At 37.4% G+C, this 21,079-nt stretch overlaps 1 protein-coding gene across 2 annotated transcripts in view; it reads right to left on the bottom strand.

Moving 5' to 3' along the window:
- The window catches only part of SAMD8 (sterile alpha motif domain containing 8), a 50,035-nt gene that overhangs the window by 17,618 nt on the left and 11,338 nt on the right, over positions 1 to 21,079 (bottom strand). For both annotated transcript variants that reach the window (XM_044239878.1, XM_044239877.1), the window contains exon 2: positions 5,455 to 6,047. In XM_044239878.1, the coding sequence (XP_044095813.1) occupies positions 5,455 to 6,047 (593 nt within the window). The remainder of the gene's footprint in view (positions 1 to 5,454; positions 6,048 to 21,079) is intronic.

Genomic DNA, 21,079 nt, shown 5'->3' with positions numbered 1-21,079 from the left:
TTTTTTAGATTTTATTTATTTATTTGACAGACAGAGATCACAGGTAGGCAGAGAGGCAGCCAGAGAGAGAGGAAGGGAAGCAGGCTCCCTGCTGAGCAGGGAACCTGATGCGGGGCTCGATCCCAGGACCCTGGGATCATGACCTGCGCCAAAGGCAGAGGCTTTAACCCACTGAGCCACCCAGGCACCCCCTCATATTTATTTTGATGCAAAGTTTTCTGAAATGCATTACACATGGATATGCCTCTTTTTTCTGGATAAAAATTTAACTTTCTTTGACAATTTAGTCATGGTTGTGAACACTGATTATTGCACTGAACGTGGGAATGACTTCAGGGACTACGGAGGAATGAAGGTTAAGCTCCAGACTAGAGTAGTTTTTCCGGACACCTGGGTGGCTCAGTGGGTTAAGCCGCTGCCTTTGGCTCAGGTCATGATCTCAGGGTCCTGGGATCGAGTCCCGCATCGGGCTCTCTGCTCGGCAGGGAGCCTGCTTCCTCCTCTCTCTCTCTCTCTGCCTGCCTCTATGCCTGTTTGTTATCTCTCTCTGTCAAATTAAAAAATATATATATTTAGAGTAGTTTTTCCTTCAGTTATGTTTGCTTTTTAGAGTGCTTCTGGTTCTTCCCTTGTTATTATGGCTATCAGCTAACCCCTCTCACTGCTGTTAAGTGGCCTGCCTATAGAGGCATCCCTTTCTCCTTCTAAATTTCTATTTATGATGTGCTAAAGTTCTTGGGATTGTTGACATAAGCTTTAGATGCAGACTTTGAAACAAAGATCAGTGTGAAAGTGAACAGGAGTGTTCCCAAGAGAAACCTTAGTGTAGTGAGGAAATGAGATCAGGAAGGCAAGTAAGCAAGGCAAGGGTGAGACATTAAACAAAGCTTTGTGGAGTAACTATGGCAAGGGTGAAATATGGCTCAATCCTGTGTGGAATTTGAAAGACAGTATAGGTCTGACCTAAAAGTTGTTCCAATTAGAGTGAAGAGAAACAAAATATGTATACCCAATCTCATCAGTCATTGGCTAAGGGCTGTTGCTGGTGGGATATAAAGTCCTAAGCATGTTTACCTCTCTTTCCAAGCATATAAAACGTGTTCAAGAGCTCAGAAGCAGCTCTTCAACAGAGACACATTTGCTGGATGTTGGGAGTATCCGTGTGCAAGAAAATGAAAAAGAGATCTGAAAGTACATAAGGAAAAACACTGACACTACCTGCTACCATTCTCCTAAGAATAAAGCTTACATGCTTAAGGGCATAAAGATTTGTAGTAGAAGGCACTACAAAAAGGCAAAATTTGGCTTCAAATCCCCACTGCAAACTGAAAATCACATATAGGTCTAAACAAAATTTTGTACATACATGTTCATAAGCAACATTATTCATAGTAACCAAAAAATAACAACCACTCATCAACTGATGAACAGATAAACAAATGTAGTATATCTATACAATGGAGTATTATTCTGTAATAAAGAGGAATGAAGTACTGATACATATTACTGTATGGATGAATCTTAAAGACATTATGCTAAATCAAAGAAGCCAATCAGGGGCACCTGGATGGCTCAGCAGGTTAAGCCTTTGCCTTCAGCTCAGGTCATAATCTCAGAGTACTGGGATCAAGCCCCGCATCGGGCTCTCTGCTTGGCAGGGAGCCGGCTTCCTCTTCTCTCTTGGCCTGACCCTCTGCCTACTTGTGACCTCTCTCTGTCAAGTAAATAAATAAAATCTTTTTTAAAAATGTTTAAAAACAAAACAAAAAAACAAAGAAGCCAATAACAAGAAAAGGCCACCTTTTCTAATTCCAGTTACATGAAATGTCCAGAACAGACAAATCCACAGATACAGAAAATAGATTAGTAGTTGCCAGGGAATGGAGAGAGGAGGTAATGGAATGGGACTGATAATGGACAGGGATTTCTCTCTGAGGTGAGAAAATGTCCTGGAATTAGTGGTGATGGTTGCACAATTGTAAATATACTAAAAACCACTGAACTGGGTGCCTGGGTGGCTCAGTGGGTTAAGCCGCTGCCTTGGGCTCGGGTCATGATCTCAGGGTACTGGGATCGAGTCCCGCATCGGGCTCTCTGCTCAGCAGGGAGCCTGCTTCCTCCTCTCTCTCTGCCTGCCTCTCTGTCAAATAAATAAATAAAATCTTTAAAAAAAAAAAAAACCCCACTGAACTGTAAACTTTAAAAATAAGATCTTCATTTTTCTTCCAGGCCAGTCTTCCTCCTTGCTCCCACTATGCCTTGGTTATATAGTCTATATAGAACCTCAGCCTCAGAACTATTCCATGTTCTGGATTTGTCTGATAAATTCCTCATGATTAGATTCAGGTTATATTTTGGGAGCGGCACGATTATAGATGATGAACATCACATCCAATGCACATAATGTCACTCTGTCCCACAGCAAGGCTGTATTTGTTCATTTGATTAAAACGATGCATGTCAGATCATGCCATCATCAAGGTACCTTATTCTCCCTATAATTAATACGTGAGATATTTTCAGATTATGTGAACATCCTTGATGTTTCACCTAATGATTTTAGCATTAACTGATGACTTGCCTGAATCAAATAATAGGTTGGATACTGCAAAACAGGCCATCTACATTTATTCTTATTATTCTTGAAGAATATCCCCTCTCACCCCACCATTTTTTATCACTATGGATTCACAGACTCTCTTACTCAATATATTAGAATCATTACCATAATTGTGTTTTTGATGTTCCAATTGTCCCAGTTTGCTCAGTGCAAGCCCCTTCAAGCTGACTCGTACACTCTTTTGACACGCTTTCATTGGTTTTATGTACTCCCATGGTTTATGGAACAAGTGCTGTTTAACTCATTTTATACTTTCCTTGCCCCACACTTAAAACCAGTTCATATCAGTTCTTAGAAATCTTCCTCACTTTTCTTTGATTAAATAGAACTCTGCTATATAGACGTACCATAGTATAGTCAATCAGTTTTCCATGGATAAGCATTTAAATTTCCAATATTTACAATTACTACAAATAATGTCACATGAATAAATCTGTACATATGTTGTTTCATATTTGTGGATATATATCTTTAGCTAAGTTCCAGAAAGTCTCCTATTCTCTTCTGAATCCTAACAATTAGCTTTTGTTCCTACTGACTCTTGTAAAGGTCACAGATGACCAACACTTTGCTAAATCCAGTCATCAATTATCCACTTTACTTGATCCCTCAGCAGAACTTGACACAGTTAACTATTAATTATTCCTGCCCTCTTACTTTTTTTTTTTTTTTTTTTTTAAAGTTTGCTTCCAGAATACTACTTTTTTTCTGCCCTAACATTTTCAGTTGTCTTTGCGGGTTTTGCCTTACTTCTAAGACTTCCATTACACTGTTCTTGGGCTCCATCTTTAATCTTCTTTCCTCTTCCAAATTCATTCCCTAGAATACTTTATCTCATATCATGGCTTTACCTATTCTGGCAACTTCCAAATTTTAGCCTGTATCTCTCTGAACTCCAGCTCATCTTTCTGTCTCTTATGTCACATCTGATCTTGTGTAAAAGATCTCAAATTTGACATGTCCGAAACCAAATCCTTATTTTTTCTCTCCAAGCAGCTTCTTCCATAGTCTTCCCATCTCTGTAAAGGGCAACTCCAACCCAGATGCTCAGGTCAAAAATCTCAAGAGTAATCCTTGACTTTTTTCTTTTTCTTACACCTTACATACAAATCCACCAGCAAATCTTGTGCTTTCTAAATATATGAATAGAACTTGACTCTTTCACACCATCTCTCCCACTATTATTCTCATCCAATTCACCTCATTTCTGTCTAGATGAATTCAATTAATTTAATCCCTGCTTTCCCACACCCACACCTAGGCTATTCTCAAAACAACCACCATAGTTACCTTTTATTTCATTTTTTTTTTTTTAAGATTTTATTTATTTATTTAACAGAGAGATACATAGCGGAGAAGGAACACAAGCAGGGGGAGTGGGAAAGGGAAAAGCAAGCTTCCTGCAGAGCAGGGAGCCTGATTCGGGGCTTGATCCCAGCACCCTGGGATCATGACCCGAGCTGAAGGCAGATGCCTACGACTGAGCCACCCAGGCGCCTCATAGGTACCTTTTAAAATGGAAGTTAGATCACTGTACTCTTCTCCTAAATACTTTCTAATGGCTTCCCTTTTCATTCAGAATGAAAGCTAAAGTCCATAAAATAGTCTACAAGTCACTATACAATCTAGATTCCTGTCTCCTCTCAGACTTCATCTCCAACAGTTCTCTCCATCTCTCACTTGCTGTTTCTTGAACATGCTAAGGATACTAACAATTCAAGATTTTTTGCACCTTGTTTTCTCTGCCCAGAACACTCTTTCCCCAGATATCCACATGCTTTCTTCCTTACTTCCTTAGGTTCTTTTGTTTATAGTTGGGAAAACTGTAGGGAAAGAGGAGGAGATAGAGGGATCTAACAGCTTCTTAAATAGTTTCCCTAGATTCCTCGTATTTAGCACCACCCTTTTACCTGCAATATCCAGAACTTTGAGAAATCTGCAACACAGACTGGGTTGGTTCTGTTTTCCTAACTGCTGTTTGAGAATTAAGTTATTTTAGGTCTGTTAGTTGCCACTCAAACATCTATTTTCAAACTTCCAAAAATGTATGACTGTTTTTTCCTCTCTTATCTGCCCTATCTTTGTGGGCTTTCCACTTAAACAAACAAAAACCTCTTTACTATATTTTTAGTCAGGGTTTGAAAGAAACAAAATGTGGTATGTATGTCATTCTGACATTGTAGTATGGATACACTGATTCATTTCATTTTAATAAACACATACTACAAGGTACTTTCAGAAAGGTAAAACAGTTTATAAAAACGAACAAGAAAGCTCTACAAACTATAAAAAGCTTTAAAAATCACAAACATAAAAAGCTAAGAGTTTTGAAATTTGTTCTATTCTTATTTTTCATATGCATATACTATATTCTTTATTATTCACTCAGCAGTTCATAAAAACCAGATACTATCAATGAATCAGTATTTTTCAGTACTACTTGTGATAATTCCAATTTATGTGGTAATACAGGAGTCCTCCCCCTACTTCTGGAAAAGCTGAACCCTGTTCATCATAAAAAAAAAAGGTAACCAAATTTCATTTATTACAGACAACATTCCATGAAACCCTTTTACAATCTCAAGTGCCCAACAAGCTATGATGTATCTACAAAAAAAAAAAAAAAAAAAGCAGTGCCCTGTCCCACTCACACAGGCTTAATGTCTAATTTACTCCAGGACAAAAAGGCAATTTCAAAGTATATCTGCATATATTACCAGATAAAGCAAAGTGTGCATCAACCAAAATAATAATAAAAAACACAATAATCATACATTATTATCACTGTGTTATAGCAACTTTCTACAAACTTGGCAACTAGAAATAAAACTTACCTGTCTAAGAAGATATCTGGGAGTGGTGGGTAGGTCTGCATATCAGGCACTCGCTCGTGGACTATAACCATAATGAAAGATGTAAACCCAAATACTATAAAAACATATATACAACTCAATATGGTCTTCCAGTACTCTGGGTCCAATCTTCGAATAGAATGTTTGTTTTTACCATTCATGTATTGGTACTGATCAGAATTCAAATCAGTGATGGGTCCATCACAGTCATGTGAAGGCTCTCCATTACAGAGCCACTCTGCGCTTTGAAGAGCACTAATGAAAGGTGTCATGGAACCCATGGGACTGTCACTGTTGTATCCCATTTCTTCTAAAACATCAATATGTATTTTCTGCAATTTTCGGACTGAAAGCATTAACCTTTTAATGTCCCCTAAGATTTTGATCTCCAGAGGAGGAGACCGGAGATCATATTCAGTCAATGTTAATAATGTGATTCCATCAAGTCGATGCTTATTACATAAAATGTCCACATATTCAAAAAAGCCTTCATCCTTCAGCCAAACAGCTACATGCTTGGTTGTCCAGCGACGAATGCAAAGGTGATTAGGAACAGCCATTTCCTCCTCCACTGCCTGTCCAGGGAAAATAGGAAAACAAAACAAAATCTTCAGTGTGTCCTAACTCCATTAAGACCAAAAACATGCAGGGGCGCCTGGGTGGCTCAGTGGGTTAAAGCCTCTGCCTTCAGCTCAGGTCATGATCCCAGGGTCCTGGGATCGAGCCCCATATCGGGCTCTCTGCTTGGCAGGGAGCCTGCTTCCTCCCCCCTCTCTCTCTGCCTACCTCTCTGCCTACTTGTGATCTCTGTCTGTCGAATAAATAAATAAAAATCTTTAAAAAAAAAAAAAAAAAGACCAAAAACATGCAAACATACCAGAAATGACAATTTATTTACATTGATCTATTAACTTCTAGAAGAGAATAAAAGGAATGAAAATTACTCAGTGATTGGTTTTCAGTAGATTAACATTCTAATAATTTTATGCATATAAACCCACAGCAAAAGGAAGACTAATGACTAAACATTTTTACAAAGTTACTTTACAAATGGCCTTTCCACACCATAGCAACCATAACTTAATTAGAAAAAGCCTACTGTTGAGAATAATTGAGAAAAATCCTGTATTAATGCTTTTCATAAAATGAGATACAGAAAGGTATGTAATACATAAAAATAAACCAAATTTCAGAAATCTTCATGTTTGATTAAGTATCTCCCACTTCTCCAAAATGAGAAAACAAAAAAATAAAACACAAAGGCAGATAGATAACTAGTTTTAGGAAACTCCTTAAACATATTTCTATCTACTATAAAAATAACGATTTCTACAATAGATATAAAGCCTATAAATGAGATATAAATATCTGAAGTATCTTAATAGCTCAGTTCCTTCTTTCTACACCTTGAATATACCATTTTAGAACTGATTAAGCAATTTCCTTCTTAAACTACCACCGAGATTTCAGTGACAAAATTTTTAAAAGAAAACTGTCGTTTTGATGTACTCACAAATTTGAAGACCCAAACTTTATGTTGGCTTATAGAAGGCCAATAATGTACTGTTTCAAAAAGTACTAATAATTTTTACTACTTTGATCCATACAGTTCTTTTTATATTCTTTTTCCATTTTAAACTTTCAGTAACTTGGATCTGTATAAGGTTTATAAGATACACAGGAGACAAAGACCTACATTAAAAAAAAAAACCTATTTCCCTAAAGTACTTTTCTCAATTACTAAAGCATGTGGGTTTTTCTGGCATTTCCCAGATTTCTAAAGATCCTCTTTCCTTCTGAAATGATTCTTTAAAAAACACAGTAGGCAAACTTCAAAGCATAACAACAACAACAACGGCAAAGAAAGATGCAAGAAATACCCATGTGCCTATTACCCTGCTTGAAAAAATATAAAATAATTCCAATAATTCCAATTAAACAGATGCTCTGTTTCTTTCTTTCTTTCCTTTTTTTTTTTTTAAGATTTATTTATTTGAGAGGGAGTGCGAGAAAGCATGAGAGGGGAGAAGGTCAGAGGGAGAAGCAGATTTCCCACAGAGCTGGGAGCCTGACTCAATCCCAGGACTCCAGGATTGTGACCTGAGCCGAACGCAGTGGTTTAACCAACTGAGCCACCGAGGCGTCCCTAGATGCTCTGTTTCTTAATCTGGGTATCAGTATATAGGTATGTTCACTCTGTAAAAATTCAAGAAGCTGTATACTTATGGTCTACACTTTTCTCTATGTATGTTAAACTATATTTTAAATGTTTGTTTTAAAAAGCCAAAAACAAAACATCAATACAAGTGAATGTCCCTCTCTGGTATCATCCCCTTCCTTTCCTTCCCAGATGAAATAATTCTTGATTTTGGTGTTTATCGTTTCCTGATAACATGCATATTTGGCTATGAAAAACCTTCTATGCTTACTTATGCTGAGAAAAGTAAAAACTGCTACTGTCCTATTCTTCCCCTATCCACACAAACTCTTGCCATGAAGACTCATAATGTTACTTAACAACATGAGCACCACTTACACCATCAGAAATATTCAGCCAGCAAGAAATACTCACTAAATATTCCTTAATTCCTAAAAAACAATATCCTAGTTTTTGGAAGCCTTAAATCATATTTTGTTTCCAAACAGAGTTTTTCGTATTATCAATCCACAACGGCTTTTCAGTTTTAGGAAATTAACAGCACATCCACCTCTAAGTACCTGTACGTTTTAAAAGGCTAATTCTTATATACTATAGAGCTATAAGAACTCTCTCTTACTCAGCTCTTTTTAGCTACAACACCATCCCTAAGGCCAAGGAATTACACATTTTATGCAGTTTAACACTGAATTTTATACACATTAATGTATATCATTTAGAATAAGTTATTACATGTATATAAAATTCCATTAAAATATCATTTTGCTATTTTAGTTCATATATATACCCAGATGGTTTCATCCCACCCACTACATGCATCTTTTTTCCAAGATATGCTCTGAATAAATTACTTCATCTTTGAATATCCAACAAGCACATGCTACAAACTCTGTAGCAGTTACAATGTAGCACATTTGGGAAGCTCATCCCACACACAAAAAGGCCAGATTTCTTCTGTCATTTTATTTTCTATTCTGCTGGCTTCCTCCTTTCTTAAACAGCTTACCACCAATGGGTTCCAAGTCACTCCCATCCTTGTAGCATGATCCTTCAGTATGGTTTTGTCTCATACATTGCTCAAAATGATCTTCTCTCTCATAGCTTTTTTTCCCGTCTTATATCACCAGTTCTCTATACCCTCAATCAGGCTAATAGGCTTTGAAACTGGTGTTTTAGCTATTAGAAAATATGAGTTACACAAGGAAGCCTTCTGGAAGTCTTTGAGCCTGCTCTGGCAATGCCCTAAAAACATGACACACTCCACTAATGTGCTTCATCAAGTCAGGACATGTCCTTTAATTGTATGCTACTACATATAGTTGGAGACCCATATTTAGCTAACACTGTGAAACCTGCTCTAAAGAGGTATATTAAAAAGATGACAAAAGGCTTTAGGGCCAATTTAATATTTATGTTGTGCCATAGAAACTACATGAAACAGGAGACTTTGAACAAACATATGGCAGCTGTAAGTTTCATACAAATCCAAAAAATGAAGAAATTAGATTAATAAGTTTTTAAGACCATTTTCATCTTTTTTTTTTTTTGAGGGGGAGGGGCAGAGGGAGCGGGAAAGAGAGAATCCCAAGCAAGTGCCAGGCCAGTGTAGAGCCTGATGCAGGACTCTATCTCAAGACCCTGAGATTGTGACCTGAGCCAAAATCAAGAGCCAGACGCTTAACCAACTGAGCCACCCAGGCACCCCAGAACACTCTCAACTTTAATCATAATTAATATGAATAAATTATCAGTTAAAGAGACTCTGTTTCTGACCAAGATATAATTAAGAGGGACCAATTTACTCTCCTACCTCAAACAACCAAATAATAGACAAAATATATGGGGGTGAAAATCTAGCTTCAAGACACTGGGCATTAGATCAAAAGTTCCCTGAGAGATGAAAAACAAAGTGAGCCCTACTGCCCCAGCTTACTGCCTTGAGAGTTTCCAAGTGATATGTGGCACAGGACCCAAATGCGTGAGGCCTGGCAGACTTGCTGAGCTGAGGAGATGGAGCTGACAGTCTGGGTAGATCTAGGTGGCTAGTGTTCATGAAACAGAATACTGGAGAGGAGAAAGGTGCACAGAGAGAACTTGTTATGGACTGAATATTTGTGTCTCCCCAAAATTCATATATTAAAATCCTAGCCCACAATTAGATGATTAGGTCATGAGGCAGAACCCCCATAAATGGGATGAGTTCCCTTATAAGAGATATCTCAGAGAGTTCATCACCCCTTCCATCATCTAAAGACAAAGGTAGAAGATGACTGATTATGAAGCAGGAGGCAGGCCCTCATCAGACACCAAATCTTCTACGCTTTGATCTTGGACTTCTCAACCTCCAGAACTGTGTTTTGTTTAAGACACTCAGTCTACAGTCATTTTGTTATAGTAACCCAAAAAGACTAAAACAGACCTCGGAGATCTGCAGACTTGCCCTTAAATATGTAGTTGAATACTGATCATCACATATACATGAGGAAACAAAACAGTAGAGAAAAAAGAACCACCCAGAATGATTAGGAGGAACAACATACAGTATATACACAAGACCAATAAAAGTGCCTACCCCAAACAGCTAGACCAAAAACAAAAAACACAAAAAACTCAGAATCCATGGGGCATTGGGTAAAGCAAACAGGAAGATCTTGCCATAATATTGAGACAAAATTAATCCTAAAGCAGTAGTTATTCAACTGGGAGCTATTAGCCACTCCTCCCCACATTTGGCAATTTCTGGAAACATTTTTGGTTGTCATGACTGGGGGGTGGGGGAGGGCACCTAAAAGGTAAAGGCTAGGGATGTTAAACATTTTACAAAGCACAATATAGCCCTTCACTACAAAAAATAAACTGATCCAAAATATTATAGTGTTGATATTGAGAAACCCTGCATTAGAATGAATGTGCCTCTGGTCCAGCCAAACAAATCTTAAAGGCAAGATCCAAAAGGATCAAATTGTTTTCCAGTAATTTAACTATCTCCCACAATAAAACTCAAGAATATTATTAGGAGTACAAAAGTATTCAGTACCCAACAGATAAAATCCATAATGTCTGGCATCCAATCAAAGACTAGCAGACATGTAAGTAAGAAAATTCACCTACAATGAATAGCAAACAATCAGCCAAAATTGACCCCAAACTGATACAGATAATAGAATTAGCAAAGAAATTAACTAAGTTATAAGAATTCTATTACATATGTTCAAAAAGTTAGAGACATGGACACAAAGAACACTCAATTCAACCTTCTAAAAATGAAATTACAATATATGTAATGAAAAATATGCTGGGTGCATGGGTGGCTCAGTCACTGAACGTCTGCCTTCAGCTCAGGTCATGATCCCAGCCAGAGTCCTGGAATCGAGACCCAGGTCAGGCTCCACTGGAAGCCTGCTTCTCCCTTTCCCACTCTCCCTGCTAGCGTTCTCTCTCTCTCTCTGTCAAATAAATAAATTAAAATTAAAAAAGAAAAATATGCTGGATGGAATTAACAGCTAGCTGATTCCTATCTGTAAGAAGAATAATAACTTGAAGACACACAACAGGAATTATTCAAAATGAAACACAAGAAAAAATCATTTTTTCCTTTCCTCCAAAAAAGAAGAGAACCAATCTTTCTTTCTTTCTTCCTTTCTTTCTTTGAGGAAGGGGAAGTGGGCAGAGGTTGAGGGAAAGAGAATCCTAACATGGGGATTAATCTTACCACCCTGAGATCATGACATAAGCCAAAATCAAGAGTCAGATTTTTAACTGACTGAGTCACCCAAGTGCCCCAAGGAGAGAATATTTCTGAATTCATTCCATGAGGCCAGTATCACCCTGATACCAAAATCAGGCAACAGCCCAAGAAAATAAAACTATAGCCTGATAATTCTTTAAAAACACAGATGCAAAAATTTAAAACAAATGTTCTGCAATCAAATCCAACAATATTTAAAGAAGAACTAATACATCATAACCAAGTGGTATTTATCCCAGGAATGCAAAGTTAATTTAACACTTGAAAATTGAAATAATTCACATATAAGTAAGCTAAAACAGGGAAACCACAAGGTTATCTCAAAAGACACTTAAAAAGTTGGGGTGCCCAGCTGGCTCAGTCGAAAGAACATGTGACTCTGGATCTCATGGTCATGGTTAGAGCTCCACACTGGGGGCAGAGAGGACTTAAAAATAAAGTCTTTAAAAAAAAAAAAAAAGACACTAAAAAAGCATTTGACAAAATCCAATATTCATTCCTGATAAAAACGCTCATCAAGGAGCACCTGGGTGGCTCAGTGGGTTAAGCCTCTGCTTAAGTTAGGTCATGATCTCAGGGTCCTGGGATCAAGCCCCGCATTGGGCTCTCTGCTCACCAGGGAGCCTATGTCCCCCTCTCTTTCTGTTTGTCTCTCTGCCTTCTTGTGATCTCTTTCTCTGTGTCAAATAAATAAATAAAATCTTAAAAAAAAATAAAAACCTCTCACCAAACTAAAAATAGAGAGAAGCTTCATCAACTTGATAAAGGGCACCTTTGAAAAACCTATAGCTAACATTGTACTTGATGATGAAAGACTGCTTTCCTCTACTGTCACTCACCAGGCAAGACTATCCACCCTTACCATTACTATAAAGCAATGGACATTCTGCTCAGTAGAACAAGGCAAGAAAAAGAAACAAAAGCCATACAGATTAGAAAGTAAGAAATAAAATTCACAATTTGCAGAATTTACAAACAATATGATTATTTATGTAGGAAATTCAATGGAATTCACACATACACAAAAAAACTGACTCAAACTAGTAAGTTAGTTTAGCAAGATTGCCGCACATAAAATCAACATACAAAAATCAACTGTATTTCTATATACTGGTAATAAAAAATCAAAAACTGGGGATGCCTGGGTGGCTCAGTTGGTTAAGCAGCTGCCTTCGGCTCAGGTCATGATCTCAGCGTCCTGGGATCGAGTCCCACGTCGGGCTCCTTGCTCGGCAGGGAGCCTGCTTCTCCCTCTGCCTCTGCCTGCCATTCTGTCTGCCTATGCTCGCTCTCTCCCCCCCCCCCTGATAAATAAATAAAATCTTTAAAACAAATCAAAAACTGAAATTTATAAAATACCATTTATAATAGCATCAAAAACTGTCAAATATTCAAGATAAATGTGGCCAAACATGGGAAAGATGTGTACACTAAAACCTATAAAACATTACTAAGAGAAATTAAAGATCTAAATAAACAGTGAGAAGAGAGAGAGAGAGAAGGAGGGAAGCAGGCTCCCCGCCAAGCAGAGAGCCCGACAAGATGTCAATTCTTCTTTAATTTGATCTATAGAGTCAATGCAATTCCAATAAAAATCCCGGCATTTTTGTAGATATTCATAAACTGATTTCACAAAAGCTCATTTGGAAATGCAGAAGATCCAGAATAACGCAAAACAGCTTTGAAAAAAGAAAAAAATTGGGGGCATCTGGGTGGATCAGTCTTATTAACTGCCTGACTCTTGATTTCAAGTCATGATCGCAAGGTCATGAGATTGAGCCCCAAGTCAGCTTTGTGCTCAGTGGGCAATCTGCTTGAGATTCTCTCTCCCCCCCCCCGCCCCTCTTTCTGTGCAGATGCATGCACAGGTTCTCTATCTCTCTCAAATAAATGAATCTAAAACCAAAACCAAAAACCAAAAACAAAAACAAAAATCCCACCAAAATCAGCTAATTTCATTATCGTACAATAATTATTTTCTACTGCTATGTAGTAAATTACCATAAACTTAGTGGCACCTGTATTTCTTGCAATGTGGCCTCTTCTCGTTTTAAAAACCAGCAGCTTCTCCTGTACTGAATTCCCCTTGTGCCTGGAATCTCTCCAGAAAAAGCACATTCCTTCTGTAGGGCTTGCCTGATTAAGTCGGGTCCACCAAGAATAATCTGTTTCTCAGTCAACTACACCATATAACATAATCTAATTACAGCACTGATAGCCCATCATATTTACAGGTCCCTTCCATTATTATACAACAGTCATTAAAGGTCATTTTAGAATTCCGTCTATCATACTACATTAAATCAAGACAAAGTGGTAGTGGCATAAAGATAAACAAAAGGAACAGAATGGGAAATCTGGAAACAGACTTACACAGATAACTGATTTTCTACAAATGTGCAAAGGCAATTTAATGAAGAACAGCCTTCATCAAATAGTATTGGAAAAAAATGGATATCCATATGCAAAAACAATCAATCCATATCTCTCACCACATGCAAAAATTAACTCCAAATGGATCACAGATCTATAAACTCTAAAACTAGAAAACATCTAGAAGAAAACATATGAGAAAGTCCTTCTGATCTTAGGTTAGGTCAAGGTTTCTTAGCTATGGTACTAAAAGCAAAATCCATAAAAGAAGAAGCTGATAAACTGGACCTTATTTGTCTAGGCAGGAGACTGAAGGACTTTTATGGTTTTTAGTCTGCAAATTTCTGCACTGTTTAAATCTTTTATAGCAATATATTTCTATAATAAAAAGAGAAAATACATAAAACCAATATAGTCACTGAAGAACATTTAAAATAAAATTTTAAAATTACCTTTGAGAACTATTGTTTGTAATTTGTTATATACCTCTTTCACACAGAATTTTCTGTAAAGAGAAATCATACCACAGATAATCTGTCTCATTTTACTTAACATTATTACAAGAATCCAACCTAATATTATTAAATTATCTTTTGAAAAGGACATTCTATTCTATGGCTATACAATAGACATTTTTGGCGATTGTTCACAATTTTATTACTGTTACAAATAGTACTGCAGAGTCTGACATAAGATTTCTAGCAGTGCAGGGGCGCCTGGTTGGCTCAGACATTAAGCATATGCCTTTGGCTCAGGTCATGATCCCAGGGTCCTGGGATCAAGCCCCACATTGGGCTCCCTGCTCAGTGGGAAGCCCCCTTCCCCTTCTTCCACTCTCCCTGCCTGTGTTCCCTCTCTTGTTGCATCTCTCTCTGTCAAATAAATAAAATAAAATCTTAAAAAAATAATAATAAAAAGAAAGATTTCTAGGAGTGGAGTAACTGTATCAAAAAATCTGGTGTTAAAAAAAAAATCTGGTGTCTACATACTAATATCGTTAAAGCTTGATTCACATTTAAAAGCACTGCACGCAAAGCTCATACTTATCCAAAATGTTAAGTAGTATGTATAAAGGAAACATTCCAGTTTGAGATAAAATTTTAAAGTTTATTCTGAAATCATGAGCTATTAAGAAATTAATTATCGAAGTACTTTCCTATCAAGGCACTGAGAATAAATAGTCCACTCCTGCAGAATCTCACTATCAATAAGCATTAGTCAAACAGTTTCAAGTCCTAGATAATAGATAAACAAAAAGAGCTGATTGTTCTTCATAAAGTAGAAAAAAAGATATCTTATCTTATGGGTGGACTCTGGTTAGAAATTTTTTTGAAAACTATAAAAAAATGCACTTTTCAGCACCCCACCTCTTTTATTTATGTTTCTTTATGTTTATGTTATGTTTATTTATGTTTTTTTTCTCTCCAAATTTAGTTCATACTGGAGATTTCACCAGCCTGAGAGTAAAAGAGCTCAGTACATTTCCTATGATGACCTTATCTCCATACTTAAGAAAATGAGAAAAGCTAATCATAAGAACTTTAAATCTGCTATTTCTTAATAGTAGCATAACTATTCTTTAATTAATGAGCCTTTAAGGCATCCCATTAGAGTGGCCCAAATCTCTCCACAATAATAAACTCAGTTGTGTTCTCCTATATTCAAATGGCAAATACTGCATGTTAGTTCTGACAAACTGTGTATAACCAGTCCAGAACAGCAAAAGGAGATAATGAATATCAATAAACTCTTTCCCTACTCCTCCTTGTTGATACCATTTGTTGTGCTCCACCCTACCTTTGTACCAGCAGCTGCAGGACAATCTGGCCACCACTGAAAACGACTTAACCAATGCTCCTTTTAGAGCATTATATTCTGTGAATCACCAGTGACTCAATATCCACGACAAATATGTACTTGGCACTATCTTTTCTAATCTCCCTCTAGTTGTTTTCTGCTACTACAGAGTTTGAAAAGCTAAGAATTACTCCCCAGGATCTCTTGCAACTGGGATTCTAAATGTGAATTAAGTTCAGCCAAGCAGAAGCTCTGATGTGCTTCTGATACAGAAAACAGAAAGTGAAGTAGGAGCCATTTCCCTGAAGTTTTGGCTATTCACAAGACAGACTACGTAAATGTGTTGTGTGTGTGCGTGCATGCGCACACACACACACATAATTCTCCAGCTTTTAGTCACTAACTGTTGAGTGCAAGGAAGCAGTTGCAGTTGTGATTGGCTTTCTAACACCTGGATCATAGATACGATGGTATGCTGTTTTGTTTGTGTGTTTGTTAAATTATACATAAAACTTATGATTTTAACCATTTTTAAGTAGACAGTTCAGTGGTATTGAGTTCATTCACATCAAGTGCAACCACCATCACCATCCACTTCCAGAACTTTTCATCATACTAAAAGAAACCTTTGTGTTCATTAAACAATAACTCCCACCATCCCCTCTTCCCTCACCCTGCAACAACCACCAGTCAGTCTACTTTCTGTTTCTACAGATTAGGTTATACTAGGTAGCTCAGGTAAGTGGAATCATACAACATTTGTCTTTTTGTATCTGGCTTATTTTCCTTAGCATAATGTCTCTGAGGTTTACCCATGTTGTAACGTGACAGAATTTCCTTCCTTTTTGAAGGCTGAATAGTATTTCATTGTTATGCATATATCACATTTTGTTGATCCACTCATCCATCAACAGACATGGGTTGCTTTCAACTTTCGGCTATACTGAGTAACGCTCCTATAAAAGTGGGTGTACAAATATCTGTTAAAGTCCTATTTTCACTTCTTTTGGGTATATACCCAGAGGCAGAATTGCTGGGCCATTTAGTAATTCTGCTTACTTTTTTCAGGAAATCACCGCAACATTCTGCAAAACAGCTGTACCATTTTACATTTCCACCAGCAATGTACGGGTGTTCTAGTTCTTCTATAGTCTTGCCAACACTTGCTATTTTGTTTCTTTTTTAACAATAATCATCCTAATGGATGTAAAGTGATAGCTCATTGTGGTTTGTTTGTTTCTTTGAAAGATCTTATTTATTTGTGAGATAGATAGAGAGAGAGAGAGAGAGAGCACAGGCAGAGTGGCAGGTAGAGGGAGAAGCAGGCTCCCTGCCAAGCAAGACCCCTGATGTGGGACTCGATCCCACCACGCTGGGATTATGACCTGAGCGGAAGGCAGTCGATGAACCAACTGTGCCACCCAGGCATCCCTCACTGTGGTTTTTTATCCGATTTCCATAATGATTGGTGATGTTGAGCATTTTTTTATGTGCTTAATCTGTATATCTTCTTTAGAGAAATGTCTATACATGTCCTTTGCCCATTAAAAAAAATATATTTTATTTATTTATTTAACAGACAGAGATCACAGGTAAGCAGAGAAGCAGGCAGAGAGAGAGAGAGAGGAAGGGAAGCAGGCTCCCTGTTGAGCAGAGAACCGGATGCAGGGCTCCATCCCAGGACCCTGAGATCATGACCTGAGCCAAAGGCAGAGGCTTTAACCCCCTGAACCACCCAGGCACCCCCTTTGCCCATTTTTGAATCAAGTTGTTTTTGTTGTTGAAATGGTATGTTCCTAAAACTAACAGTTCCACTCTGGCCTCCCAATTCTAATACCTTTGCTGACTGTGACAAAGGTAGTGCTTTTGGCACACCAGTTCAAATCTTGTTACAGAAGTCATTCCTAGCAGCCCAGCCCGGAGTCTGGAGTATTTTCTATCTCTTGCAACTGAAGGCTGACTGAATGCACCACTATGGGCCCTTCAGTCTTCCAAGTTATCATCCCTCAAAGCAAGTGAAGTACCCAAGGTTAAAGGCTTCAAGCTCTCTTGTAAGTTCCACATTTTTGCTCAATTCTAGGTAAGGCAAATAAATTTATGCTATTTCCTTTAATTTCCTGGGAAATTAATTAAGCAGGATATGGTTTCATATGCTCTTTTCAGCAAATGCATATACTCTTCCATTATCTTTGGAATTAATGACATGTTTTATTTCAATAAGCTGTATGACTTATTTTCTTCCTCAAACAAGCACACTGTGCCAGTGGAAAAAGACTAAGCAGTACAATGTTCCTTTAATAATATAAATACAGCAAAGGCCCTGATCTGGCCATTTCATCTATTAAGTGGGCTCAATTCAATCAAGAATAAGAAAGTAGACAGGTGCCCCTTGGCTTCCAGCCAGCTGTAGGTCTCACAGAAGCACAGAGAAAATGAGGGGGCTGTGGACCCAGGTGTACCAGGCTGCCATTGGGGGTGGGGGTGGAATAAAGTAGACAAATAGCACACTACAAACTTAGAAAGGGGGAGAAAAAGGAAGAAAGTATCTAGCACTTAGGGCAGCAGGGCAGCATAATTCATTTTTATTTGCAAAGCTATTTTAATTTTATTTTTAGAGAAGATAGTAGGGATTATTAACACCATTACAAAGGCCTGTATGATTAGCACATAATAGGTTCCTAAACATTATTAAATAAATGTGAAAAAACAGTGGTGCTTGGGTGGCTCAGTCAGTTAAGAATCTGCCTTCAGCTAGGGTAATGATCCTGGGGTCCTTGGATCAGCAGGGAGCCTGCTTCTTCCTCTCCTTCTGCCCCTCCCCCTGCTCATGCTCTCTCTCTCTCTCTCTCCCCCAAATAAATAAAATCATTAAAAACAAATAAATGTGATGGGGCACCTGGGTGGCTCAGTGGGTTAAACTGCTGCCTTCGGCTCAGGTCATGATCTCAGGGTCCTGGGATCGAGCCCCGCATCGGGCTCTCTGCTCAGCAGGGAGTCTGCTTCCTCCTCTCTCTCTGCCTGCCTCTCTGCCTGCTTGTCATCTCTCTCTGTCAAGTAAATAAATAAAATCTTTAAAAAAAAAAAAACAAAAAACAAATAAATGTGAGAAAATAAAGTAGCAATCAAAATAACTCAATGCCCTAATGCCCCTCCAAAGAGAATTATTAAAAACAAAACAAAAACCCCTGCCTTTACACTATTATTTCATTCTTAAGAGTGTACTCTTGGGGCACCTGCCTGGCTCAGTCAGCAGGAGCTCGTGACTCTTGATCTCAGAATTGTGTTGGAGCCCCATGATGGGTGTAGACATTGCTTAAAAATAAGATCTTTAAAAAAAGTATATTCTTAAATAGATTTACATTTTCCCTTTATTGAAGCATGTTTTAAATTATACAATAATGTCTAACTACCAAGAGATAAACCCTATATACAATGGCTCTTTCAACCTGACTACACATTAGAGTAATCTGAACTTTAAAAACATGCCTGTTTCACTGCCCATGTCCCACCCTAGAACAACCGGATCAAAATCTCTGAGGGGACAGATCCTTGACATCTGCATTTTTTAAAAGCTCCCCAATGATTCCCCAAGTGATTCTGAAGTACTATATTGGACCATCCAATCTAATTCTACTTGTTCTTCTATTTCTGTCTTGGCTAACATTTAATCTTCCACGTCCCTTCAGAGACATCTTATTTCATCCATTATATATGCTGATTTTGTGTTGAGTAGCTGTCTGATATTAAAATCTACATGATACAACTGAATAAAACAGTTAAACACATACACAGAACTGCCAGTAAAGAAGTTAATCATACCCTAGGGTTGACTGCTGATATGTATTAGAAAAACTGCATTTGTTTTACATTAAAAATAATTCTTTAGAGTCTGTTTATAATACCAAAACCTAATATCCAGAAAACATAATTTTTATTATTTTTTAAAAGATTTATTTATTTGAGGAAGAGAGCCCAAAAAAGCCAATGAAGGAGCAGCAGAGGGAAAGAATCTTTAAGCAGACTCCTCGCTGAGCAGGGAGCTCCCAGAGCTTGATCTCATAACCCATAAGATTATTACCTGAGCCAAAACCAAGAGTCAGATGCTTAACCACTGAGCCATCCAGATGACCTGAAAATTTTTAATATTTTTAAATAAATGATCAAATTTATCCACAATTTATATATATATATATATATATATTTAAGATTTTATTTATTTATTTGACAGACGGAGACAGAGATCACAAACAGGCAGAGAGGCAGGCAGAGAGAGAGGGGGAAGCAGGCTTCCTGTTGAGCAGAGAGCCCGAAGCAAGGCTCAGTCCCAGGCCCCTGAGATCATGACCTGAGCCAAAGGCAGAGGCTTAACCCACTGAGCCACTCAGGCATCCAATTTATATATTTCTGATAATTATAAGAATAAGGTAATAAATAAGTCTTCAAAACATAGTAAGAATGTTAAAAAAAATATGTAATAAATATTTTAAAATCTTTAAGTCCCTGGTAGGATTTAATAGCTTTATTTCCAACCTATCCTTTAGCTTTAAGGAAAAGCAGCATGATATGGTGAAGAACAGTGAATTGGCTGTCAAAATTCTTGGAGCTTAATTTCAGTTATATTAACACTTTAGGAGACTTAAAACAGTCTAAACTATGTGGCATCTAAATATCTTATCTGTAAAATGAGGAGGGAAAGAGCAAGCTAATAGAAGGAAACTAACATTTATGAACATCTATTACAGGTCAGACACTTTGCAGGGTTATTTCACATGTGATTTCATTTAATAATAATAACAACAATGATAATAATAGCAATAATAATTCCTGCTTGATCTTTGCTTAGTTGCTTTGGGAACTCTGCCTGACTGGACCTGTTTTATCTTTTATTTATTTTTTTTAAGACTTTATTTTTAAGCAATCTCTGTATCTTTATCCTAAATCACACATTTTAAATTCTGACCTGTGCTCAATGCATTTTTCGGGAAAACAAGAGGCAATAATTAGATTAGCTAAAATCTTAAAACATTTACAAAGTGCCAGGAAATGTTCTAAGTGTTTTTACTTGTATGATCAAATAATTCTCACAACCATATAAAGCAGGTATTATTATCTTTCTCATTTTACAGATGACATAACTGAAGGAGATGGATTAAATAACTTGCCAAGATAAATGTGCACTAGCGACTACCGCAAGTTTTCAATCCAGGCAATCTCATTTCAAAGTCCATGTTCTTACTCACTATACCACACCATCTCACATAAGCTGAAGGCTCTTGTACTTCTGTAGGGATTGAATCTCATAAATATTAAATATTTTCTAGTTATCAGCAGAGGAATTTGTCAAAGGTTTTCAGTTACATTACATAAAGATTACATAAATGAGATGCCTCATGATGAAAGCTTTTTTTCTTTTTTTGATGGAAGCTTTCTGAATCACAAATTTTGCATTGTTCAGTCTGAAACATTTACTGTCTGCTATATGCAGATGGCAGGTACTAAGGCATTGGGGATAGAGACAGTATTAAAATGCC

Source organism: Neovison vison, chromosome 2 (genome assembly GCF_020171115.1).
Source record: "Neovison vison isolate M4711 chromosome 2, ASM_NN_V1, whole genome shotgun sequence".
NCBI lineage: Eukaryota > Metazoa > Chordata > Mammalia > Carnivora > Mustelidae > Neogale > Neogale vison.
Note: the sequence above shows the minus strand (reverse complement) of the source record. Positions and strands in the feature narration are given on the sequence as shown.